Genomic DNA, 27,411 nt, shown 5'->3' on the forward strand with positions numbered 1-27,411 from the left:
ATGACCTCTGCCCCACACCTACTGAGGTCAACTTTTTTTTGCCTACACATGTACATATACACATCTTTTTTCACATTCTTTGTCATCTATTTACATGTCACGGTTTTGAAAACATTTCTCAATCAGTTAACACACCAAATAGCCAGCAGATGCCGAGACCTCATTAAATTGGCTTCCAGCTGAGACTCAATGACCATCTAATTGGTCAATCATGTGATACCCCATTGAGCTATATAAGAGTTTGTCTTTTTAATATTTGTTAGCTATGAGTAAGCACTCAGTCCTGAGTGCGAAACGCGTCAGCTTACCTGTACTTTCTGCATGACAGTCTTGTTGTTTTGATGATCCCATTTTTTCAATAAAGTGAAGTTTTTTGACTACATCCAGTGTGCGGCATCCAAATCTTCTCCTCCATTCAAGCCTGCTTTGCCTAGCATTCAGCCAGCACCTGGAGCTCTTCTGCTCTGAAACTTCTACTTACACCTGGGTCAGTGTCAGCCTGAGCGGTGGAAACACTTTCTTTGCTTGTCAACAACTGTGGAGTTCCAGGGAGCCTGGGCAGTCGGCCCCTCTCTCCGACGACAAGCTGGTGTAGTGGAGCTGCTACTCCCAGCTGAATCGCTGGCAACAGGGCAGAGCACCGCTGGCCTCTGCCTAGCACCTAGTATCTCTCTACAGCTTCAGGAAGCTGGGGTGATCGGCCCATCTGCCCAGCAGCAGACCGAGCCCGGGAATGTTAAAAACAATCCAGCTGAAGCCCTGGCAGCCAGACAGAGAGTAAATGACCTCTGCCCCACACCTACTGAGGTCAACTATTCCTTGCAGCCAAGAATGGAGATCATGCGGGAAGACTATGTGAGTTCACTCTGCCTGACTAACGCATGTCCAGACCAGGTGGAGGTCTGGGACCTTGTTAGTCAACCTTTGATGGGGGAGAAATGTGACAGACTCACCCGGGACAGAGGCTATTGGAGGGGACTGAACGCAAGCCTCTTGCCCACTGATTATGGGCCCTAGCATTTGGGGAAATGGTGCTCTCTTTGAGCTGTATGCCTGGGGACCCTGGGGTTGGTGTTACTTTGGATTCAGCTCCATGTCCCCCCAAAACACACAGACTCTGGGAACCCTTTATATGCCATATTAGAATGATAAGACTGAATTATACTGTTGGAACACATCCTGTGAGGAGATGCTGGTGTCATCAACTCCAACTACCTGTGTTTATGTTAATTGAATGAGCTGATGACATTGTCCTCTATACAATGTAGGAGACGGGACGACTCCTATTGGAGCTGCTGCTATTGTGAAAAATGTCCTGTGATAATTAACTCAGTCTGGGCAATAGGTCATGTCTCAGTCACCTAGGCTGTATAAAGGATTAGTTAATTAGCCCATGTTAATTAGGTTACGTTTGTATTGTTAGAGTAATATTTTCTCCTGTATATAAGACTGTATTCTGGTTCTGAATAAAGTGAGTTCATGTTAGCAACAAGCAAGTGTCGCCTTGTTTTGTGCTCAGAGAGGTTGGAATATCTGATATCTGTATACAGACTGGGAGGAAGTGGTATATGACGGAAGCACTCAAGTGGAGTGTGGGACGTTCCGTGATATTGTCCTGTACCAATCTCATAGTCTCTTCCAATGAGGATTGTGTATCCCCCAAGAACAACAAAACATCATCAGCATACATAGCGACTCTTTTTTCTCCTGCTTCCCTTTTAAATCCCTGGATTCCTTGGGAAGCTCTTAAAGCAATTGCCAAGGGCTCTATTGCGAGAGCGAAGAAAAGGGGAGACAGGGGGCACCCCTGTCTCGTCCCCCTCTCTAGCTGGAACCAATCAGAGCACTCCCCATTTATTCTTACCTTAGCCTTAGGGCCTTCATATAATAATTTTATCAATCTGACAAATCAGGGTCCAAACTGGAATTCCGCCAATACCTTCCACAGGTAGTGCCATTCTAAGCTGTCAAACGCTTTAATTGCGTCTAATGATAAAATAGCTCTATTCCCTCCATTTTTTACCTGAATCTGCGTGTTCAGATAAGCCCGCCTTATATTTAAACTTGTAGATCTATCTGGGATAAACCCAGTTTGGTCCGGGTGTATTACCTTACTGATTATTTTATTCAATCTGGCTGCTAATACTTTTGCTAGAATTTTAACATCCGAACATAAGAGGGATATTGGCCTATATGAAGCTGTTTCTAGATGATTTTTCCCTTCTTTTGCTTAGACAATTATTGTTGCTTCCATCATAGAACATGGCAATTTCCCTTCCCCCATAGCTCCATTAAAGACCTGTAGGAGTTTGGGCAAAAACATGTCCCCATATTTTTTATAGATTTCTATTGGCAAGCCGTCTGGCCCCGGGGCTTTCTGGCTTGCCATATCTGCTACTGCTTTACATAATTCTTCAAGTGTCAATGGGGCCTCCAACCCCTCCTTATCCTCTTCTGATAGTGAAGGCATTTTTAATCCATGAAAAAAATCCCACATCGCCCCATCTACATCTCTCTGTAAGGTGCTGTATAAACTTTTATAATAATTCTTAAATTCCTTCACTATTTCAGAAGTGGTCTTTCTAATTTTTCCTTCTTTATCTTGTATTACTGATATGGTAGCCGAAGGACTATTTGCCTTGGATATTAGGGCCAGAATTCTCCCTACTTGCTCACCTTCCCCATAGAGAGCCTGCTTCTGAAATAATTTTTTATTTTCTACTTTTTCCCCAAACTAGTTTTTTATATTAATCCTGTTTCTTCAGCCACTCATCATGATTACCAGGGGTCGGTCACTCCACATATTGTGATTCTGCCCATTCCACCTCCTTTCTCCCCTTGATTTCCTTAGCCTGCGATTGCCTTTTAACATAAGTTATTTTTTGTATTAGCAACCCCCACAGGTATGCCTTTAGGTATCCCAAATTATTCCTAATGACGCAGTCCCTGTATTCAGGTCTATAAATTCCCTCAGACTAGCAGCAATTACCTAAGTGTCCTTAATTATCTCCAGCCAAAATGGGTTCACCTTCCAGTCCCCCCTACCATATTTCACCCCCACTTTAATTGAAAAGACTATTGGCGAGTGGTCTGAGATCCCCATCGGCTTATAATCTATCTCCTCTACTATCTTCAAAGCTTCCTCATTGCACAGAATAAGATCAATCCTGGACAAGGTAGAATAGAATCTAGAGTGGCAAGAATACTGTTTTACCCTGGGATACCACCTCCTCCATATGTCCACCAGCCCCGTCTCTTCACAGGATCGAAACAATGGACCACCGGGAGTTCCATTGGCAGGGACCCTCTGTGGGAACCTGTCTAAACTTTTATCCATAATCATGTTAAAATCCCCTGCTACTATGACCGGGACTCCTTGTTTATCAGCCACGAACCCCATTAGATCACATAAAATTTCCGTCTTAAATGGTGGGGGAATATAAACATTGGCCAACACACATTCACTATCTTCAGTCGTACAAAAAAGAAAAACATACCTTCCATTCTTGTCTATTTTACTGTGTCTACAGGAGAAAACCACCCCAGAATCTATCAATATACTTACGCCCCTTGAATAAAAGTTGTGGGTCGAGTGATATTGTACCCTAAATCTTATGTTCCAAAACATTAGTTGACTCTTTCTCTAGGTGTGTCTTCTGCAGGCATAGTATTCTAGATTCATCCAGACTGATCTCTGAAAAAATTGCCCGTCTCTTAGACGGATCCTTTGCCCCCCACACATTCCAAGAGCATATTTTAACTTTTATGATTTTCCTAGTTTGGCCTGGTGTCTCCCCTCTCCTATCCCCAAACCCTACCATTTTACTGTTCTATACCTCTTATCTTTAGAAAATAGTTCCTTACTTCTATTACACTCCTTCTCATATTTATTTTGCTCAAATATTACTTCCCCTATATGCTGTGTTTTTAGTGATTTATTTTCCAGTGTAAGCTCAATCCCTATCCCACATATATTCCCATATCCTATCCACACCTCACATCCCGCAATCTCCCCCCCCCCCCCCCCCTCACTCCAAATTCATACCGAATCCTTTCATTACTTCTCCCGTTCTTCCCTGTAAGTTCCACTATATCCCATTCACTCCCCTCCTCCCCCTCACCCTCCCAATCCTTTCCTCCCCGCTCCCTGTACCTCCCACCTATTCCAAACCCTCTTCTCTGCCCACCTTTGGGCCCATATTGAGGGCTTCCAAACTGACTGCATTTCTTCCCTAGGGTGAGAATTTCCAACTTTTTAAAGAATAAGTGACAAACTTTCAATATATTGCAAACTGAGTTAAATAAGGGGGAATCTATACCCAGTGTCTCAAATATCTCGGTTGTGTTCGTTGTGCAAAAAAAAAAAAAAAAAACCCTTAATTTACAATTACCACTTCAATACCACTCCTCACTGGGAAGGGTGACTCAGCCCCACCACACTTTACTCTGAGATACTCTGCCCTTCCCTCCCTCCCCCACTCCCATCTCCTCTGCATATAACTGAAAAATAGAAAAAGTAGAAAAAAGGAAGTTCAGGTACAAGAGAGAAAAACGTCCATATTCTAGTCAGCCCCATGGTTTCATTACTCTTCACCCTGCTGTATCCTCCCTTCATTCGCCTCCAACCACAATGTCACTTCAGGTGTGTTAAAAAACCTGGTTTCTCCAAGGGCTGTCACCTTTAATCGGGCCGGGTACAGTAATGCATAATTAATTTTAAGCTGTTGCATTTTACGCTTGCAATCTACAAATTTTGCTCTCTGTTTCTGTAATTCAGGAGAAAAGTCCGGATATATTGAGATTCTTGCACCGTTATACTGTATATTCCTCATCACTCATGCCTTTTGGAGAACTGTATTTTTATCCTTATAGTACAGGAATTTAATAATCACGGGCCTGGGCTGGCTTCCTGAGGACAATGCCCTGGATGGGACCCTGTGCGCACGTTCAATGGCAAAAAAATTTGAAAAAAAGTTTCTACCAAATATTTCTTTAAACCACATCTCCATTAATTTTGCAGGGGTATTTCCTTTGCTTTTCTCGGGGAGACCTAGCACCCTCACATTTTTCCTGCGTGATCTATTTTCCATCTCATCTATTTTATGGATGCACACATTCAACTGTTTCCGCATTAGTTGCATTTCCTGCTTAATAGGGTTTACATCATCTTCTATCTGGCCAAGTCTTCCCTCGAGAGCTGTCGTTCGTGTGGATACCTCCTGTATATCATGCCTTATTAATAATACATCTTCACTAATATGTTTAAGCTGATCAAATAATTCATTTAAAGATGACTTACAGTTCTTGATTGTGACTTTTAAGAAATGTCTGACAGAGCAATGCCAGACAGGAAGGTAAGAGAATTTAAAATATGGTAGCTTTCTTTAGGCTCCATGAGCACTGGTGTAAAAATCGCTATTACTACAGGAGTTATGCGTTTTGCCTGTAGTAGCAGCTCAGTGTTAACCTATTGATTGCCAGCAACATTTCTTTCAAAGACGGCTCTTTTCCTGCCATTGAGTTTAGTGCAGATGTATTATCTTCCACCCCCGGTTCCGTCTCCAGAACTTGGGGTGTCACTGTTATGGAAGTTGCTACTGGCGTTGCTGCTGGTGTCCCTGCAGATCTTGCTGCTTTTACTTGTTATTTTATCTGTGCATCCGCCACTGAGCCCTGGCTTTTCCTCCCTGCTGGTTGAACCACCAAGGGTGGCTGATGTTGCTGTTCGCCCCCTTTCTTTGGCATCTGATTTGCCGTGTGCGCATAGCGTTCCAGCTTTGCAGCGGCTGGGGTAGCCTGGTTTGTTTTTTCTTTAGGTCCGCGCAGGGTCTGGGCGCTCGTTCCCGCACCCGCTCCTTCCTGTGTGGCCGAGAATTTAAAATATGGTATCTTTCCTTTCGGCTCCATGCGCACTGGCTTAAAAATCACTATTACTACAGGAGTTATGCGTTTTGCCTGTAGTAGCAGCTCAGTGTTAACCTATTGATTGCCAGCAAAATTTCCTTCAAAGACTGCTCTTTTCCTGCCATTAAGTTTACTGCAGATGCAGCTGTATTATCTTCCACCCCCGGTTCCGTCTCCAGATCTTGGGGTGTCACTGTTATGGAAATTGCTACTGGCGTTGCTGCTGGTGTCCCTGCAGATCTTGCTGCTTTTACTGTTTATTTTATCTGTGCATCCGCCACTGAGCCCTGGCTTTTCCTCCCCGCTGGTTGAACCACCAAGGGTGGCTGATGTTGCTGTTCGCCCCCTTTCTTTGGCATCTGATTTGCCGTGTGCGCATAGCGTTCCAGCTTTGCAGCGGCTGAGGTAGCCTGGTTTGTTTTTTCTTTAGGGTCCGCGCAGGGTCTGGGCGCTCGTTCCCGCACCCGCTCCTTCCTGTGTGGCCGCCTCACCCCCCCCCTGCCTCCTAGACATGCTAGGCAATGGGTCCGTTTTTCATTGCTTAGCTATTGATTTTTCTTGTTTGCTGAATTTTGCCCAGATTTTAAAACACATGAGAATTACTGAAATATCTGAAAAACGCTTGCAATGCAGATCAGATCGTCTTAAAGCAGAAGCGTCTGCATGTTTCACTTCCAGCACAAATCTAGAAAATAAGGGCTTAATTGTTTTAGTAAAATGGGTGGAGCTATACAAATTTGTTTTTGACCCTGGGGACTTTGCCAGTCCAGACTGACTGACTGGTTTACAGCATAAACGCAACAGACCTAAAATGAGGAAAACAACCCTTGACCATGGCAGTCTTCTATTTCACTACTGCCGCCATATTGTTAAAATTGTGCTCTGTCTCACGCTGTGCAGAGATTTTCCAGCTTGTAGGGCAACAAAGAGCCAGCATACTGAGATGTATTATCACTGGGCTCAGTTACCTCTGCAATTAAATCTTTTATACACAGAAATAGTAGCTGCCACCATGCTTAAAGGAAACACGCATGAGTCACATGATCTGCTGTTGCAGTTGTGACTTTTAAGAAATGTCTGACAGAGCAATGCCAGACAGGAAGGTAAGAGAATTTAAAATATGGTAGCTTTCTTTATGCTCCATGCACACTGGCTTAAAAATCGCTATTACTACAGGAGTTATGCGTTTTGCCTGTAGTAGCAGCTCAGTGTTAACCTATTGTGAGGGGGTTAGCTCGGCAGCGGGTGTGTGTGACCCCCTGGATAAGTTCACTACACAAAAGTAGGCACAGCAAACAGCATTCCAGGTGGAAAAACAAAGGTGCGGCTTATTTACACTATATACAATTAACAAATAACAGCAAAACAAAAAGAAACATGAAGATAAATCCTTGCCAACATGGGCACTTCTTACACAGTTCCCTATCTATTAACTAGGTGCAGCCTTGTGCTGCCCCCAGCAGCTAATCACCCTGTTTTAGAGGTTTGCCACACAGGACAGATATCAAGCTCCCCAGTCTACACAAAGAACTGGTTCCAGGATGGAGCAACTCCCTAAGCAGGCTGGGAACTTTTGTAGAGACCCTAATGAGCCAACTTGCTTCAGCTGGGTTCATTACTGAAGGACTCTCAGCACTTCACCCTAGTGGAATAAATCTGTATGGAGCCTGAATCTAGGACACACATTCATGCCATCCTGGATGCAACCAGGCGATTTTACCTGCCTGCTGTCACATACCCCCCCTTTTGCTTCAACCTTGGGATTGGAACACCAGTAGTCAGGCACAGGATAAAGCATCCACATTCCCCATCTGAACCCCAGGGCGATGCTTTACAGTAAAGTGGAATTCTTGTAGGGCCAGGAGCCACCTATTTACCCTTCTATTGGTCTCCTTATTTTGAGCCATCCACTTTAACAGGGCATGATCAGTAACCAGGTCAAAATGTCTACCTAGCAGATAGTACCGAAGGGAATCTAAAGCCCACTTCACAGCTAAACACTCCTTCCCAATAGTGGCATAATTCACCTTGTGGGATTTCAATTCTCTGCTGAGACAAATGACCGGGTGCTCTTCCCCCTTCCAAATCTGGGACAACACTGCTCCTAACCCAACTTCTGATGCATCAGTCTGTACAACGAAGTCCTTAAAGAAGTCAGGTGAATACAGCAATGGCTGGCTACATAGGGCTTTTTTTAAAGACTGGAATGCTGTTTCAGCATCTGGGATCCATTTAATCATGACAGACTCTTTCCCTTTTGTCAGGTTGGTTAGGAGCAAAGCCTGAGAAGGCAAATGAGGAATGAATCTTCGATAATAGCCAGCAATTCCTAGAAATACTCGTACCTGCTTCTTGCTGTTCGGACGCGGCCTCAAATTTTTTGACTTGGGGTTTTATCACTTCCCTCCCAATAGTGTATCCAAGATATCTGGCCTCTTCCTGTCCAATGATGCACTTCTTTGGATTGGCCGTAAACCCAGCTTTCCGTAAAGAGTCTAAGACAGCTTGCACTTTTGGCAGATGTGAGGTCCAAGCTGTGCTATGGATAATCATATCGTCCAGGTAAGCTGCAGCATCCATTTTCTGCTGGAAGGTTGCCAGCGCATTCTGTAGCCCAAATGGCATTCTTCTATACTGGAATGCCCCATCTGGGGTTTACAAATGCAGTTTTCTCCTTTGCCGACTCAGCTAGGAGAATCTGCCAATACCCCTTGGTCAGATCAAGTGTTGTCATGTACCGGGCTGCTCCCAGCCCGTTGATCGTTTCATCTATACAGGGCATGGGGTAGGTGTAAAAATTTGTAACTTTATTCACCTGTCAAAAATTGTTACAAAATCGCCAGCTCCCATCCAATTTGGGCACTAACACTATTGGACTGGACCAGTCACTCTGGGACTCCTCTATCACACCCAATTCAAGCATTCTTTGTACTTCTCCACGTATTGCCTCCCGTCGGGCCTCCGGTATTTGATAGGGTTTTAGTTTTACTGACGGGGTGATAATGTCATGTTCTACCCCAGATGTTTGGCCCGGCAGCTCAGAAAAAAACTCTTTGTTGCAAAACACAAACTCTTTAACCACCTGTTGGGGTTTCGATAAGGTGACTGCTATTCCAACCCCAGGAACCAAGCATTCAGACTGAGCCGATGACAACACAGTCTCTGCAACTAAGGATTCCCTATCCATCCAGGCTTTCAACAGATTCATGTAATATATCTGTTCTGGCTTTCACCTTCCTAGTTGTCTAACCCTGTAGTTCACCTCACTCACTTTTTCAATTATCCCGTATGGCCCTGAATTTGTTTTCAACCGTAGGGATTAATACCAGTACCCTATCCCCTGTCGAAAAGGTATCAGTCTGGGCCCCCCTGATTATACACCCTCTGCTATCCTAACTGCGCTTGGACCAAATGTTCTTTTGCGATTGGCATTACTCGAGCACTTCTATCTTGCATCTGGGCGACATGCTCAATCGCACTTCTGTTGGGAGAACTCTCACTTTCCCAAGTTTCCTTGGTAATGTCCAACAGCCCTCTTGGGTGTCTCCCATAGAGTAACTGGAAGGGTGAAAAACCCCCAGAGGATTGTGGCAACTCCCTCATGGCAAACCTCAAATAGTGTATTAGACCCAATTCTTTCCATCTCTATCCACCACCTTCTTTAACATTTGCTTTAGGGTTTTGTTGAACGTTTCAACCATACATGGGTGATACATGGATGTCCACAATTGTGTCACTTTGAACAACTTGCATAGCTTTTTCATACCCCGGGACATAAAGTGTACCTTGGTGCATAAGCAGTTCCTTACAGATCCCCATGCGGTTAAAAAAAGAATCAGCTCTTTGACTATCATCTTGGTAGAGGTATTACGGAGAGGAATTGCTTCTGGATAGGGGGTAGCATAGTCCGGTATAATCAAAATGTACTGATGCCCCCTAGCAGACTTCATTATCGGACCTACCAAATCCATTGCGATCCTCTCAAAGGGGACCTCATTGATGGGAATAGACAGGGCTGTCTTTACCGCAGGGCAAATGGGGCATCTGCACAGGGCCCTGCCATTGTTGGGGGCCCAAACCGCCTGCCCCTGGAGCCCGCGCTGCCCGCCGGCTTTTCTTCAGCCGAGTTCCTCCACCTCCGGAATCTGGTGTTGGCTGCTCGCTACTGTCCCTTGTAAATACAGAAGCGCTGCTTCTGTATTTACAAGTGACAGCTCTCTCCTCCCGATGCCCATTTAGAACCCTCTCTGCTCTACAAAACACATTGTCTATCTCTATGTGAGAGCAGAGAGGGGAGGGGACGGGGGATCTACACAGGCAGAAGCTGCTCCACGGACATGCAGTGAGTTACAGCTTCTCTTCTGCAGCCACACTGTGATGATAGGTGATCGGAATGCTCAGTATTGAAAGGGGGAGGAAGGGTGATGCCAGAGAAATGTGTATTGCTGGAGGGTGAGCTCCAAACTAATCTGGGGAGAGCTCTGTACTTGGGGAAGGGGGGCAACTTGGATGTACACAGCAAACCCCTAAACCCCGCACTTCGTACACAGCAAACCCCTAAACCCCGCACTTCGTACACAGCTCACCCCTAAACCCTGCAGTACTGTACATACCTCACCCCTAAATCCTGCGCACCGTACATACCTCACCCCTAAATCCTGCACTCCGTACACAGCTCACCCCTAAATCATGCACTCCATACACAGCTCACCCCTAAATCATGCACTCCATACACAGCTCACCCCTAAACCCTGCACTCCGTACACAACTCACCCCTAAACCCTGCGCTAAGCACATAGCTCACCCCTAAATCCTGTGCACCGTACACAGCTCACCCCTAAATCCTGTGCACCGTACACAGCTCACCCCTAAATCCTGTGCACCGTACACAGCTCTCCCTTAAATCCTGCACTCTGTACACAGCTCACCCCTCAATCCTGCACTCTGTACACAGCTCACCCCTCAATCCTGCACTCTGTACACAGCTCACCCCTCAATCCTGCACTCTGTACACAGCTCACCCCCTCAATCCTGCGCACCGTACATAGCTCACCCCTCAATCATGCGCACCGTACATGGCTCACCCCTCAATCCTGCGCACCGTACATGGCTCACCCCTCAATCCTGCGCACCGTACATGGCTCACCCTAAAATCCTGCACACCGTACATGGCTCACCCTAAAATCCTGCACACCGTACATAGCTCTTCCTTAAATCCTGCACTCCGTACACAGCTCACCCCTAAATCCTGCACTCCATACATAGCTCACCCCTCAATCTTGCACTCCGTGCATAGCTCACCCCTCAGTCCTGCACTCCGTGCATAGCTCACCCCTCAGTCCTGCACTCCGTGCATAGCTAACCCCTCAGTTCTGCACTCCGTGCATAGCTCACCTCTCAGTCCTGCACTCCGTGCATAGCTCACCCCTCAGTCCTGCACTCCGTGCATAGCTCACCCCTCAGTCCTGCACTCCGTGCATAGCTCACCCCTCAGTCCTGCACTCCGTGCATAGCTCACCCCTCAGTCCTGCACTCCGTGCATAGCTCACCCCTCAGTCCTGCACTCCGTGCATAGCTCACCCCTCAGTCCTGCACTCCGTGCATAGCTCACCCCTCAGTCCTGCACTCCGTGCATAGCTCACCCCTCAGTCCTGCACTCCGTGCATAGCTCACCCCTCAGTCCTGCACTCCGTGCATAGCTCACCCCTCAGTCCTGCACTCCGTGCATAGCTCACCCCTCAGTCCTGCACTCCGTGCATAGCTCACCCCTCAGTCCTGCACTCCGTGCATAGCTCACCCCTCAGTCCTGCACTCCGTGCATAGCTCACCCCTCAGTCCTGCACTCCGTGCATAGCTCACCCCTCAGTCCTGCACTCCGTGCATAGCTCACCCCTCAGTCCTGCACTCCGTGCATAGCTCACCCCTCAGTCCTGCACTCCGTGCATAGCTCACCCCTCAGTCCTGCACTCCGTGCATAGCTCACCCCTCAGTCCTGCACTCCGTGCATAGCTCACCCCTCAGTCCTGCACTCCGTGCATAGCTCACCCCTCAGTCCTGCACTCCGTGCATAGCTCACCCCTCAGTCCTGCACTCCGTGCATAGCTCACCCCTCAGTCCTGCACTCCGTGCATAGCTCACCCCTCAGTCCTGCACTCCGTGCATAGCTCACCCCTCAGTCCTGCACTCCGTGCATAGCTCACCCCTCAGTCCTGCACTCCGTGCATAGCTCACCCCTCAGTCCTGCACTCCGTGCATAGCTCACCCCTCAGTCCTGCACTCCGTGCATAGCTCACCCCTCAGTCCTGCACTCCGTGCATAGCTCACCCCTCAGTCCTGCACTCCGTGCATAGCTCACCCCTCAGTCCTGCACTCCGTGCATAGCTCACCCCTCAGTCCTGCACTCCGTGCATAGCTCACCCCTCAGTCCTGCACTCCGTGCATAGCTCACCCCTCAGTCCTGCACTCCGTGCATAGCTCACCCCTCAGTCCTGCACTCCGTGCATAGCTCACCCCTCAGTCCTGCACTCCGTGCATAGCTCACCCCTCAGTCCTGCACTCCGTGCATAGCTCACCCCTCAGTCCTGCACTCCGTGCATAGCTCACCCCTCAGTCCTGCACTCCGTGCATAGCTCACCCCTCAGTCCTGCACTCCGTGCATAGCTCACCCCTCAGTCCTGCACTCCGTGCATAGCTCACCCCTCAGTCCTGCACTCCGTGCATAGCTCACCCCTCAGTCCTGCACTCCGTGCATAGCTCACCCCTCAGTCCTGCACTCCGTGCATAGCTCACCCCTCAGTCCTGCACTCCGTGCATAGCTCACCCCTCAGTCCTGCACTCCGTGCATAGCTCACCCCTCAGTCCTGCACTCCGTGCATAGCTCACCCCTCAGTCCTGCACTCCGTGCATAGCTCACCCCTCAGTCCTGCACTCCGTGCATAGCTCACCCCTCAGTCCTGCACTCCGTGCATAGCTCACCCCTCAGTCCTGCACTCCGTGCATAGCTCACCCCTCAGTCCTGCACTCCGTGCATAGCTCACCCCTCAGTCCTGCACTCCGTGCATAGCTCACCCCTCAGTCCTGCACTCCGTGCATAGCTCACCCCTCAGTCCTGCACTCCGTGCATAGCTCACCCCTCAGTCCTGCACTCCGTGCATAGCTCACCCCTCAGTCCTGCACTCCGTGCATAGCTCACCCCTCAGTCCTGCACTCCGTGCATAGCTCACCCCTCAGTCCTGCACTCCGTGCATAGCTCACCCCTCAGTCCTGCACTCCGTGCATAGCTCACCCCTCAGTCCTGCACTCCGTGCATAGCTCACCCCTCAGTCCTGCACTCCGTGCATAGCTCACCCCTCAGTCCTGCACTCCGTGCATAGCTCACCCCTCAGTCCTGCACTCCGTGCATAGCTCACCCCTCAGTCCTGCACTCTGTACATAGCTCACCCCTCCACACTGCTCTACTGCAGGCGGCATGACTAGTCATTTATTTCTGGCAGCCTGTCTTCAGGGATACTGCTCCTATTGGGCTGTGTTCCTAGCTGCACTCAGTTAACCTTCTTAGCTGTGGGTGCTCTGCTCACTGCTAATAGCAAGTTCTAGGCGTTTTCTGTCAATTGGCGGGTCCCCTCACCTCCCCAGTCCATGGTGTGCAGGCAGTGAGGAGATGATGTGCTGTATCCTTCAGTAAACGATCAGTGAGCTGTATTGATGTGCTGTGGCCTCTAGCAACCAATAAACAAGTGGTAATGATGCACAGTAACCTCTAGCAACCAATCACTGAGCTGTAATAATGTGCAGTAACCTCTAGCAACCAGTCAGTGAGCAGTAAGCATTTACCTCTAGCAACCAGTGAGCGGTAAGCATGTAACCTCTAGCAACCAATGAGTGAGCGGTAAGCATGTAACCACCTAGCAACCAATCCGTTAGCAGAAACAGTGTGCTGTGACCTCTGGCAACCAATCACAATTGCTGCCTGACCTGATTTTGAGTCTACCTGCAATTTATTGTATGTCTCAGAGGGGGGGGGGGGGGGGTTAGCTGGGGGGCCCAAAGGAAATGTTTGCCCAGGGTCCAATTAATATTAAAGATGGCCCTGAGAAGAAGTACCAGTGGGTTACAGAAATGTGGCATAGGTGACGACTTCTGACACACAGGGCATGAGAAGGTATGCCCTTTTAATGTGGGTGTAGCAGGGGATTTCTGCCTGTTGGTCTATACTCAGGGAGGATGGCGGTACCCTTGTGAATTGAGGTCATGGCTTCGCCCAATCCCCTGCCATGGAAACAAAGGGTTCTTCGACAAGAGCAGTACTAAAGGGCTGCTGCAGCATTTTTAAACAGTTTTTCGTGGCCATGGCCTAGTGTGCGTTATTTTAAATGATTTGTCGCAGCCATAAGCATAGTGCGTGCCACTTTCCGCATAGTAAGGTGATTTTGGAGTAAGTCCTGTGACACATTTCGGTGCAAAGTGGCCCATTCTGTATGCATGCCCTCTGCAGGCCACCATCTTGAGCACCAGCTGCTACTCTACTCCAATTTAAAAAAAACTTTGTTTTCTGCATCAACCGTAGCCTCAGTTATTGGCCACAGGTTGGCTGCAACCCCTTCTGCTCCATAGCAGAAGTCTCAGCGTTGATCAAGGTTGTGAGTACCCCACAGGGAATCCCCTCATCCTCATGGCGGACATTAGACAGAAGGGATATAGGACAAGGGGGCAGTACAGCACATGCTGTACAAAGGGACTGGATGGAGTTTTTCAGGGTTCCTCTCAAAAAGTAGGGTAGGGGAGAGGGCAGGAGGTGGGGGGAGGGAGGGCAAAAGTAAAAAGAAAAATAAATACAAATGAATAGAGATGTCCAAACCCACCTAATCGATCAAGATAGTGTGTAAAAACCTGGGGGTCAGGGAGAGGACTGATAACAATATCATCCCAGCGATGTAAGGCAGATTGGTTTGTATCTAAAGCCTGTGTTCAGAATTCCAAAGGGATTTGGTCGCAGCCAAAGCAGGGCCCCTGGAATGACAATAAGTATATATATATATATATATATATATATATATATATATATATATATATATATATATATATGAGATAGAACCATGGACAATTAGTTCAGGAGCACATGCAAGGGTGCATGGGGTTTAAGTCTGCAGCAGCAAACCTCTGCACAATGCAGGGTGCCACTGACGGGCACAAAAACTCCCATATAGCAGAAAGTCACTGCTCTCATAGAGAGTGCAGAATGCATATGATGTAATCCCATTAGTCAGCACCCCTTTCTGGGTCGTTGTCTGACTTGGCCATCATGGCAGCCCTGCTTCCCGATGAGGAGGGAGGTGGAAAGTGCCTCAGCAAGCCCCTTATGGTTTCGGTTGAGGGTGTCGCAATTATCAAAGACCCAGTGGACAAAAAGTTTTAGGCACTTTTTAAAAACTCAGCGATGCAACTGTTGGTGTGACTGCTAAGTACATTTGTCCAACTCTGGCAGTCTGGACCAGCGCAAGAGGTGCAACAGTCATTCAATCCTGACAGATGCCTCAGTACCCCAGAAATTGGTGCTCCTTCCAGTAGCCATGTGCTACTGTGTAGACATTTTGGAGCACCCCCTGTGCCAAAATTCTCACCTGATACTCGTGTACATACAGATGAACAGGATCCTCTGGCTGTGGAACAGGTCTGCGGAGGCAGTTTGTAAAAATGCTTAGAAAGGATTCTGTTTGACAGAGAATGACTCTTTTGTGAGCCAATAGATACCTTTTAATACAGTCATTGGTAAGAAAACTTCTCTTACCCACTAAAAGGAAAACTTAGGTGCCCACGGCTAAGTCTGCTGGTACCAAAAAAGTTATTTTTGTTCCTTCCAGTCCTCAGTTTCATAAGCTAAGTCCTCCACTCAGTTCCGTCACAAGTCCTGGAAGTCAAAGCCAGACAAATCTGGTGCCAAGTCCTCCTTGCAATGAATCACTGTACCCACTGTTACAATTGGGGATGTTTTTTAGCCTTTTTGGACACCTGGACTCAAGGGAACTCTTATGCCCTGTACACACAATCGCACATTCCGACAACAAAATCCATCGGATTTTGTTGTCCCACAAGGAAGCCTCTTCTAAAGATGATGCACAAGAAAGCCCGAAAACCGTTTGCTGAAGACAAGCGGACTAAGGACATGGATTACTGGAACCATGTACTGTGGTCTGATGAGACCAAGATAAACACCAACTTATTAACTTAATAAGATTAACCTTTTTTGGTTCAGATGGTGTCAAGCGTGTGTGGCGGCAACCAGGTGAGGCGTACAAAAACAAGTACATCTTGCCTACAGTCAAGCATGGTGGTGGGAGTGTCATGGTCTGGGGCTGCATGAGTGCTGCCTGCACTGGGGAGCTACAGTTCATTGAGGGAACTATGAATGTCAACATGTACTGTGACATACTGAAGCAGAGCATGATCCCCTACCTTCGGAGACTGGGCCGCAGGGCAGTATTCCAACATAACGACCCCAAACACACCTCCAAGACGACCACTGCCTTGCTAAAGAAGCTGAGGTTAATGGTGATGGGCTGGCCAAGCATGTCTCCAGATCCAAACCCTATTGAGAATCTGTGGGGCATCCTCAAACGGAAGGTGGAGGAGCACAAGGTCTCTAACATCCACCAGCTCTGTGATGTCATGGAGGAGTGGAAGAGGACTCCAGTGGCAACCTGTGAAGCTCTGTTGAACTCCATGCCCAAGAGGGTTAAGTCAGTGCTGAAAAATAATGGTGGCCACTAGGGCCGAAACAACTAATCAATTAATCGATAACTAATCGATTATGAAATTAATCGATTACTATTTTCTTAATCAATTAATCGGCCAGTAACATAATGGGGTTAAAAAAGCTAAAATTAGCCCTATATAGTACAAAAAGAGCAAAAAATCTCTGCTGTAAATATTACTTTCAATGTTGCACAGTAAAAAAACGAAAGGCTAATTTTTTATTTATTTTTTTAACTCCATTATGTTGCTAAATGTCTTAGGCCTGGTTCCCACCCATGTGTTTTTTGGTGCTTTTTGCAGAAATGCACTACAGTTCATTTAACGTTCACATCTATGCTTTTTTCAGCTGCTGTGTATTTTGAAAGGGTGCTTTTTTGGTTCAATATACTTCAATGGAGAAGCTGCAGAAAAGCATGTAATATTACAGTTCTGTTTGAAAATCTGCAAAACAGTCTAGAATTTTTTTTTTTCTTTAAATAAAAAAATTTGATCTGAGTCTTATGATGATTACCAGATTCAACCTCTAATAGTATATAGAGTATATCTCTTCTGTCTGTTATTCTCAGAGAGGATTAAAAACTTTACTCCCTAACCATATAGTTGGTTATTTATATTTACCCCTGCATATAAAGATATTTAGGAATAAATTGCCTTTTTTTTTAACTTTACATATTAACTAAATTATACACCACACTTTTTTTTAAGGTTATTAACCGATTAATCGAAACAATCGGCCAACTAATCAATTATGAAAATAATCGTTAGTTGCAGCCTTAGTGGCCACACAAAATATTGACACTTTGGGCCCAATTTGGACATTTTCACTTAGGGGTGTACCCACTTTTGTTGCCAGCAGTTTAGACATTAATGGCTGTGTGTTGAGTTAATTTGCGGGGACAGCAAATTTACACTGTTATACAAGCTGTACACTCACTACTTTACATTGTAGTAAAGTGTAATTTCTTCAGTGTTGTCACATGAAAAGCTATAATAAAATATTTACAAAAATGTGAGGGATGTACTCACTTTTGTGAGATACTGTACATTCTGCAATACTACTATTATATCTCCCCCATTTTTCATGGTCTCAATCAGTCTCTACAGAAATGTGTGCAGACATTTGGCGAATGTAGAAGAACAGCCTCTGAGCACATGTTCTGTCCTGACTCCTGTGCCATGTGCCGTGTTACTTTCAGGCCAGTAACATAATGGTGAAGACATCTCTGATTGGTTGTGTCTTGTGCAGGAGCTTGAACGAGCTTGGAGAGATTATGACAAGTTAGAGCGAGAAGTCACTACTGCCAGAAACCAGCTGAGGGAACGCTTGGAACGTCTCGGGGAGGTCCAGGTACAGTCCTATATTGGCCATTGAGGTGTTACATGTCCTAGTCCCTATGGGGGTCCAGGTACAGACCTACATTACCCAGTAGAGGTTGTCAAATGTCCCATTTCCTAGGTCCAGGTACAGCCCTATGTTACTCAGTAGATGTTGTCATATATCTGGGTTTCTGGGGGAGGTCCAGGTTCAGTCCTTTATTAATGATTAGAGGTGTCACATATCCTGGTCCAAAGAACAAGGTTCAGGAATAGTCCTATATTAGGCTATTACCCATTAGATGTGTTGAATGTTCCGGGCCCTGGGGATATGTTCAGGTACAGTCCTATATTACCCATTACAGTTCTATGTTACTCGCTAGGGGTTGTCATAAGTCCTGATCCCTAGAGAGAAGTCCAGGTACAGTCTATATTGCCCATTAGAGGTGTCATATGACCCGCACCCTAGGAAAGAGCACAAGGTACAATCTATTTTTTCTATTAGAGTTGTCACTTGTTCCATGCCCTAGGAGGCGTTCCAGGTACAGTCCTATATTGCCCATTAGAGCAGTGGTATTCAACTTGAAAATGACGGGGTGCCATAGGTGCAGCCCCGACAGTTCCTGAGGGTTGCACAATAGCAGATCAATTTTGCACTTAATTGTCCAAAAAATGTTGGTCCCACTGCATTTTTTGAAGCTTATTACAATGCATATTGAAGGATTTGGAGTACAGTAACCTCAGCATTGGTGTGAGTGACTTTAATGATAACCCCCAATTTTGGTGTCAGTGAATGCAATAAAAACCATCAACACTGGTGCCAGTGAAAGCAATACTATCCCTTACAGTTGGTGTCAGTGGATGCAATAATAATCCCCAGCATTATTGTCAGTGGACACAATAATAACCCTCACCATTGGTGTCAGTAAACACAATAATGACTTCCATGCAGTGGTGTCATTGTATGCAATAAGAACCCCAAACATTGGTGTCAGTGAACGCTATAATAACCCTCTGGAATTGGCGCCAGTAGACGCAATAATAACCCCCAGTAATTGGTGCCAGTTAAACTCAAACCCCTATTCCCCCCCTCCCTTGCATTGATTGTTATGATGTGAAATTTAACCCATCCACCCAGACCACCACCCCTTGCCCCCCTGAATAGTTGGTCACTGGCAGTGAAAAAATTACCTCCACCTTCCCCCTACATTGGTGATCTCTTACTCATCACTCACTCCTGATAACTCTCTATGACATGTAATTGGCTTGAACAGACAGAGACGGCCGGCATACAGAGGGCACAAATGCAGAAAGAGATCTGGAGGATCCAAGACGTGATGGAGGGACTGAGCAAACATAAACAGCAAAGATCAGCAGGTGGGTAATGTCTTTCTGTTTAGATATTTTGTGTGAGATCCATGAAGTCTTCATACATTACAGGCATGGAACGTGTCTCTTCTCTCTAGATTGCTGGACAGGAGGCATATCCATTGTGTGGAAGATTACTGATCTTTATATTTGTCCTTTTGCAGGTGCTTCTGACTCAATCTTATTTTCTTCGGGAAAGAGCACAACTGAGGTAGGTGCTGCCATAGCACATGGCTTGGGTGCTGTTTGTGTAGAAAGCTGAAGTCTGAACAACTTGGAAAAGAAATTTGGGGTAGTCTCATCGGCTCAGTGTTTAATGGAATGGTGTAGCCATCAGCTGTTAATGAGAGCTGTGGTGCAGCACTAGTCCTAAACCTAAATTAAGCAGCTCCTGAGCTTTTGATCCTTCTACAGCGCAGTTAATAAGAGCTATTTCTAACTTCAGCTTTTCTTTGTTTAAAAGGAGTGTTGAGACATCAGTAGCATGTCTGTGAGCTGCTACACAGCAGCCAATATTAAATAAGACAGACCAGATCAGCTCCATTCTGGCTAACCTTGAAACAGATCATTGCAATACTAAACTTTCTTTCTCCTCAATTATGGAAAACAGGGAATCTTTAACCTTCAGGTTATACTGCCACCTATCAGAGGATTTCATACTGGCAAACAAAACTGTAGGCCAGCCCAGGATAACCCTTCCCTCCACCAGCATGTTTTTTGCTACTGTCCTAGGAAGATGGACACTTATTCTGTAGCTCTGCTGTTTTAAAGATGATCTCATTTTTTGCTACCACTTTATTTCCTTTTTATGAAATCAAAACTCTTTTTTACTTTGCTGTTGGAGCTTTACCTATTTATTGCAGCTACAGTGCTTCGAAAAAGTATTCAGGTATTCATACATTTATCAATTTTTTTGAAATGTTCCAATCAAAAACGTAAGTGTATTTTATTGGGATTTTATGTGATAGACCAACACAAAGTGGCACCTAATTGTGAAGTGGAAGGTAAATGATAAATGGTTTTCAAATTTTTTTACAAATATCTGAAAAGTATGGCATATATTTGTATTCAGCCCCCTTTACTTTTAATACCCCTAACTAAAATCTAGTGGAAACAATTGCCTTCAGAAGTCACCTAATTAGTAAATAGTCCACCTGTGTGTAATTTAATCTCAGTATAAATACAGCTGTTCTGTGAACCCCTTAGAGGTTTGTTAGAGAACCTTAGTGAACAAACTGCATCATGAAGGCCAAGGAACACACCAGACAGGTCAGGGATAAAGCTGTGGAAAAGTTTAAAGCAGGATTAGGTTATAAAAAAAAAAAATTCCAAGCTTTGAACATCTCATGGAGCACTGTTCAATCCATTATCCGAAAATGGAGAGAGTATGGCCCAGCTGCAAACCTACCAAGACATGGCCGCCCACCTAAACTTACAGGCCGGGCAAAGAGAGCATTAATCAGAGAAGCAGCCAAGAGGCCCTGGCAACCCTGGAGGAGCTGCAGAGACCCACAGCTCAGGTGGGAGTCACTGTCCACAGGACAACTATTAGTCGTGCACTCCACAAATCTGGCATTTATGGAAGAGTGGCAAGAAGAAAGCCATTGTTGAAAGAAAGCCATAAGAAGTCCTGTTTGCAGTTCGCAAGAAATAATGTGGGGGATACAGCAAACATGTGAAAGAAGGTGCTCTGGTCAGATAAGACCAAAATTGAACTTTTTTGGCCTAAAAGCAAAACGCTGTGTGTGGCAGAAAACTAACACTGCACATCACCCTGATCACACCATCCCCACCGTGGTGGTGGCAGCATTGTGGGGATGCTTTTCTTCAGCAGGGACAGGGGAGATGGATGGAGACAAATACAGGGCAATCTTAGAAGAAAACCTGTTAGTCTGCAAAAGACTTGAGACTGGGGCAGAGGTTCACCTTCCAGCAGGACAACGACCCTAAACATACAGCCAGATATGGAATAGTTTAGATAAAAGCATATTCATGTGTTGGAATAGGCCAGTCAAACTCCAGACCTAAATCCAATTTAGAATCTGTGGCAAGACTTGTTCACAGACATTCTCCATTCAATCTGACAGAGCTTGAGCTATTTTTCAAAGAATGGGCAAAAATGTCACTCTCTAGATGCTGGTAGAGACAAACATACCCCAAAAGACTTGCAGCTGTAATTGCAGTAAAAGGTGGTTCTACAAAGTATTGACTCAGGGGTCTGAATACAAATGCACGCCACACTTTTCACATATTTATTTGTAAAAAAAAAATTGAAAACCATTTATCATTTTCTTTCCACTTCACAATTATGTGCCACTTTGTGTTGGTCTATCACATAAAATCCCAATAAAACACGTTTACGTTTTTGGTTGCAACATGGCAAAATTTGGAAAATTTCAAGGCGTATTAATGCTTTTTCAAGGCACTGTATAAAGTGTGGTCAGGATAGCCTGGAAATGGCCTATGTTAGGTAACTTTCAAACTCCATTCTGGTAAAAATGTAAATGTGAAGAGTTTTCTGGGTCCATACCCTCTGACATTGCCTCAGCACTTGTCCTTTCTCTGAAGACTCAGTAAGTAGGCCAGTCAGTCAGAGCATGGGGAGCTACCTAGCTAACATAGGTCACTGGGCGCTTATACTTCCTGTTCCTGCTGATTTGGCCATGGAAGGGGTAATGCTGAGGGACTGAGCATTATTCTCATCCACTGGGTGTTTGTCATGCATGTTTCACATTCTTTCCCACTGCCAGGAGGTCGCAACATGTCTGATTCTAGACACAATGGGGAGATGGCCGTCCCACGATTCTTGGTGCCCCCAGATTACTTTTTAACTCTGGGGCCGCCTGCATCGAACCTCCTGATGGTACCAATGTCTGCAGCTTGAAATCACATTGCCCTCTGCCTGTAGAGCCTGTTCTGTCCTCAGAATCCTCTTTAGCTCCATCAGGTGTGACAGGTCTTTTAACATGTCAATCAAGAATTTATGGCCCAAATCACCCATTTATTAGTTGACTCTGTACGCAGAGGCCTCAATCGTTCTCCCAGTCTTACCACATACTTTATTTGAGTTGCCTGCAGCCTTAGCAGCTTCTATGCTATCGGCTACAGAGTGTGATTCTGAGTCACTGCAGTCCTTGACTGATTCCCATTAGAAGTTACAAGCCATTACTATTACTCCCAATTTGAAACAGACCATTATGACTCTTATTGATGCAGTGTGCATCACTTCAAAATGGAGGATTAACCATTTGCCTTCTACCAATGCTGTCTCCAGCTTTGGGTCGCTTAATACTCCTAATGCTGCAAATACTTTTCCCTCTGAACTCGCTTTTTCCACGTTTTCCTTATGGAGATTTAAGACTCTTTCTCTGTGGGTACTGGAAAGTTATTCACTCTTTCAAGCACTTAATAGCCTTGTATATGTTTGAGGATTTTGTGCAAACTTGGTGTGTTCATTCCAAGGAATCTGTTAGTTTTAGGCACTATACCAGTGAAGGATGCACCTCTCCTCCAGGACCCAGCCAATAAGCTCTTCAAAGCCCTTTCTAGAGCCCTGTTCATGCTGGCCTGTCCCTGCCCTTTATGTAATCCTGGCTGCGATTTTACTTTGTCAGACCATGCCTGATTGATCAAAATCCCTTACAAGAGAACTAACCACTGATGCAGTTGAGCCCTTGCTTATTAAACATGTGGAGCAGTTGGCTGTAGTGTTAAACTTTAGCTGTGACAGTTCGATGGAAGGATATTTTTCCTGTATGTGTAATCTCATATGCGTTGGGCACATAGGCAGTGCTAGACTGTAGAACCTTTGTTCAAGAAGTGTTTGGCATGCATGGTCCTTGAGGGATGTCTCTTCAGACCAGCTCTTGATAATAGCATAAAAGCATCCATCTTCCTCAGTGGATGAAACCAAAAAAAAACTACTGTAAAGTATTCTCTCTCTCTGACTGTTAAGCAACATTCCTTTCCTTTCATTTCTCCAGTCCCTTGATCTTCTCATCGAGAACTTTCCCCAGTTTCAGAGGCACATTTGTTATGTTTGTTAATCTTTGTGATGCTTGGACAGCTAGCTTCTCAGATGCAGGGGGCAGGAGGTGTTATCCCAGGACTACAAACTGAAATTTTGCCGCCTGCCCTTTCTTCGTTTCTCACCTCCAATCTTCCTGTGTCACCACACAGGTTAGCTGGTCTCAGTTGCGTCTTCTTGGGTATTCTGGATCAAGACGCCATTGCCCCAGCTCTGAATGTCTTCTAGTCCAGAAATTCCGCGTTCAGTCCATCAAATCTGTCATGGCCTCCCTTCACTAGGAAGATTTTCTGGCTTTGGTGTATATCGATAATCAATATATCGACCTCTGATGATGTCTTTTATGACAAAACGATCGTCGGGACTGATACGTACACACGCTACTGTGCATGCGCAATTTCTATCTGGCTATTTACAAGGGTTTCGTTTGGATTTTTGTATTTATCTGCCTACCTTTTACTAATCTGAGTGCATTACCTTATATTAAATTTGAAGCTGATACAGTATCACACTATGTGGAGTCTTTATTCGATATATACTTCAGCTATCTGATCCACTGATGGTTTTTGGCACTACTTCCTGGTTTGTTGAGAGCCTTCTGATATATCAATTAAGGACACCTGAGAGAGCACCTGGGCTTTTCTTCAGTGGATCGTAGATCCAGCCAAGCGCTGTATGACCTCTCTCAGTAAGGGGGGTTGCAGGCTTTCTGGTAAGCATCCATTTTTTACTTTGCTGATGGGTGTCACACAACTGGGTTGATGGATCATCATTTCTACATGGTTTTGCAATGGACTTTGCATATGGACTTTAGTTTTTTGCAGAGATCTGCACCTTTTTTATATATTGCACTGATATTTATGCTTGAAATTCATCTCTAGCTGAATTTTAGGTTTTGTACAATTGATGGCACGTATTGCACTTTAATTAGTACATGTTTTATTTCTATTTTTGCATATTTCTTTTTTATGCAATATTTCGATATTGATTTCCTATATTGTTCATACACTATTGATTGCACTGAAAGCACTTTATTAATCTTTGCACGTGTTATATGGATTGTGGTATGTATTGCAAGTATATTTTTAGCGCTGCGCACTCTATTTAAATGTATATTGATAAGGTTTACCTTCATGTCCCCATCTTCTCAGCCCATCAGTGATTCCTAAGCATTGCTGTGGGGCCTCTACACCTATCAGTTTGTGGTCCAGCCCATCAACTTTTCATCTGTACCTCAGGTATTTTCCAAAGTGCTCATTCCAGTGTTGGCTATGCTGCACTTTTTTGGCACCACCACATGGCTTTGACTGTCCAGACGTTACAGTGGTTGAAGTGGATCCTGAACCTTCAGAAACTGTTGCTGAAAACTACACGTGGTTTGGAGTATCAGGGTCTAGTCCCAGACACAGCTTAGGCTAGAGCGTTTCTTCCACAGGACAACCTTTAGACACCTACAGCTCCAGTGCTTTGCAATTTTGGGACACTTGTGACAATTGTGTATAGGAGGTAACTTGCCACTTAGACATCTTGCATGGGTCAACACTCCTCTTAGTCCTACAGACTCTCAGCAAGCATTATGCAAGAGGGGATTGGGGGGGTTTCAGAGAGCCTTGAGTTTCTTGGTGGATGCCTTGAAAGACTCAAGGCAGCTTTCTCAGACAGGCACAGTGTCCATATGAGAAAGGATCCCATGGTTCAAGTGTTGGTTGGCAGACCTTCTCTGTAAGAAGTATATCAAGAGGCTGCCCTTTGAGGGTCAGCACTTGTTTGGCCAGTCTTTGTATGCCTTTATCCAGAAGGTGACGATGGATTAAAGCATACTCTTGCCCCTAATGGAAGGTAGTACAGGTGATCACATACAGGTGACATGTCAGAAACCACTGCCTTCCGAAACCAGGAAGAGTTCCTTTCGTAAACAGCTAGCCTCAGGCTCTAGACAGAAGCCTATGTCCCAGTTCCATAAGAAGAAGTGGACCCCAAGGCCTCTGGATCTGGAGGCACGTGCTCTTCACAGTGAAGGGGTGGCCCCATTTGTGCAGTTTGGGTGTCCAAAGGTTTCAAGCAAGAGTGTTGGTGCTTTCCCTATCTCAACTTAATGCGCTCAAAGGTGTTTTTGAAGCCACAGAAAAAGCAATTTTCTTTGTAGATCTAGGAAGGCTGCTGTCCCGGGGGGAAGGGGGGGGATTGCCATTGGACCTGTCCACAGCCCCCAGGGTGTTTACCAAGGTGTTGGCTTCAGTTCTGGGGTTGTTGAGGAGCTGGATTAATCTGAATTTTGTGGGGTACCTGGATGACCTGCTTCTCGGGGGAGCATTAAATGTCAGACAGTACAAGCCCTAGAAAGGTTTGGTTGGGTGCTGAATCTTCAAAAGTCGTCTCTGGTTCTGATACATCATCTAGATTATTAAGGCCTAGTCCTGAACATGGTGCAGGCAAAAGTATTGCTTCTGCAGAAGACATGACTGTCTCTTCACTTCCAGGTGGAGTCCCTGAGGTCATCAAAAAGCCTTCCATGCTGTCCACTATGCCCAGGTTTACTCCAGAGCTCTTCAACGCTGTATCCTCTTGGTACGTAACAAACATCAGGAGTCCTTGGATATGTCAATTCATCTGACTCCTGATGTTTGTCCTGGAGAGTTGGGCAAATCTGCTGGCTTTTACACTGGTCTGTCTACCTTCAGAGTCTCTTCATCGTGGTGCAGTCAGACAATGCCACGGCTGTGGCGTACATCAACTATCAAGGAGGGATGAGAAGTCACCCTGCTCAGAAGGAAGTGGACCCAAACTTGTTTTGGGCAGAACTTCACATTCTGGCCCTCTCCACTGTGCACATTCACAACTTTGAAAATTGGCAGGTGGACTTTCTCAGCCATCAGCGGCTGAACCTAGGAAAATTAGCCCATCGTCCAGGGATGTTCACACAGTTTTGTCTGTGGTGGGGGACACCAGATGTGGATCTCTTGCTGTCCAATTCAAAAACAAACTGGACATTGTTGTGTCCTGGTCTAGGGATCCTCAGGCGTTTGCGGTGTCCCTAAATTTTGCCTTTGTCTCCACTTCCCGTTCTTATTTCGCCTTTTTACAAGATAAAGGGCATTACTGCATTTCTGTCAATGGGACAAAAAGTCTTATAGTGGGGTTCCCCATTCTGTTTTTTGGTTTTGGGCCTGTTGGCCTTGTTGCTCTGTTGCCCATTCCTCATGTTCATTGCCTTGGGAAATCCAGAGTAGTCATGAATATGAAGTGTCCTGTGATGTATGGATGATGAATAAATTAGGATTTTTGGTTTAGCTGTAAAATCCTTTTGTAAAAGTACATCACAGGACATGTGGATCCCTCCGCTCTTTGTTCCTCATTGCTTGCTACAAAACGGAGACTTAGCTGAACTAGGAGGGGTTATTCTGGGACAGGGAATTCCTGCCTTATTTGGCCAGTGTTCATTCACCTGAAGGTAGCAACATAACCAAAGTAGTCATGAATTCAAAGTGCCCTGTGTTCTGTGATTTACTCCAAACAAAAAGGGAAAAGGGTTTTACAGGTAAACCAAAAATGGTAATTTACAAACCTGGGCACTTTATATTAATGTATTGCTAATACTGTAATATATAGGGATGTTTTTGGCAAAACTCATTTAAGAAAAAGATAAGTTCTAGATATAACTTAATAATAAAAAACAAACCTTTATACTCGCCTAGGTGGATGCAGCATAAATCTGATGCAGCATCTATCCCCGGACGCCTCTACATCGAGAACTGAGAAATCAAAGACCGCTGATCGCTCATTTCTTAGTCTTCAGTGAGCAGAGAGCCGGTGACTGTCTCTGGCTGTCTGCAGTGCCCCTCCAACGATCACTGGAGTGCTGGGCTGTGGAGGGGCGGGAGCGGCCAGTGTTAATTTTGGCAGCAAATTTCGATTTAGTTTTAGTCTTAGGACTAAAATGGCATTTTAGTTTTAGTCCCATTTTAGTCTTCTGCAATTGTTTTAGTTTTAGTCGTATTTAGTCGACTAAATCTCTAGGACATTTTAGTCGGCTAAAACTCATTTTA

The 27,411-nt window shown here is 45.5% G+C and overlaps 1 protein-coding gene across 14 annotated transcripts in view; it reads left to right on the plus strand.

Moving 5' to 3' along the window:
- PLEKHA5 (pleckstrin homology domain containing A5) overlaps positions 1 to 27,411 on the plus strand; it is a 619,814-nt gene that overhangs the window by 236,181 nt on the left and 356,222 nt on the right. For all 14 annotated transcript variants that reach the window (XM_073621386.1, XM_073621378.1, XM_073621382.1 and 11 more), the window contains 3 exons: positions 17,903 to 18,004; positions 19,245 to 19,347; positions 19,503 to 19,549. In XM_073621386.1, coding sequence (XP_073477487.1) covers positions 17,903 to 18,004; positions 19,245 to 19,347; positions 19,503 to 19,549 — 252 coding nt within the window. The remainder of the gene's footprint in view (positions 1 to 17,902; positions 18,005 to 19,244; positions 19,348 to 19,502; positions 19,550 to 27,411) is intronic.

The sequence above is a fragment of the Aquarana catesbeiana genome, linkage group LG03, assembly GCF_042186555.1.
Source record: "Aquarana catesbeiana isolate 2022-GZ linkage group LG03, ASM4218655v1, whole genome shotgun sequence".
NCBI lineage: Eukaryota > Metazoa > Chordata > Amphibia > Anura > Ranidae > Aquarana > Aquarana catesbeiana.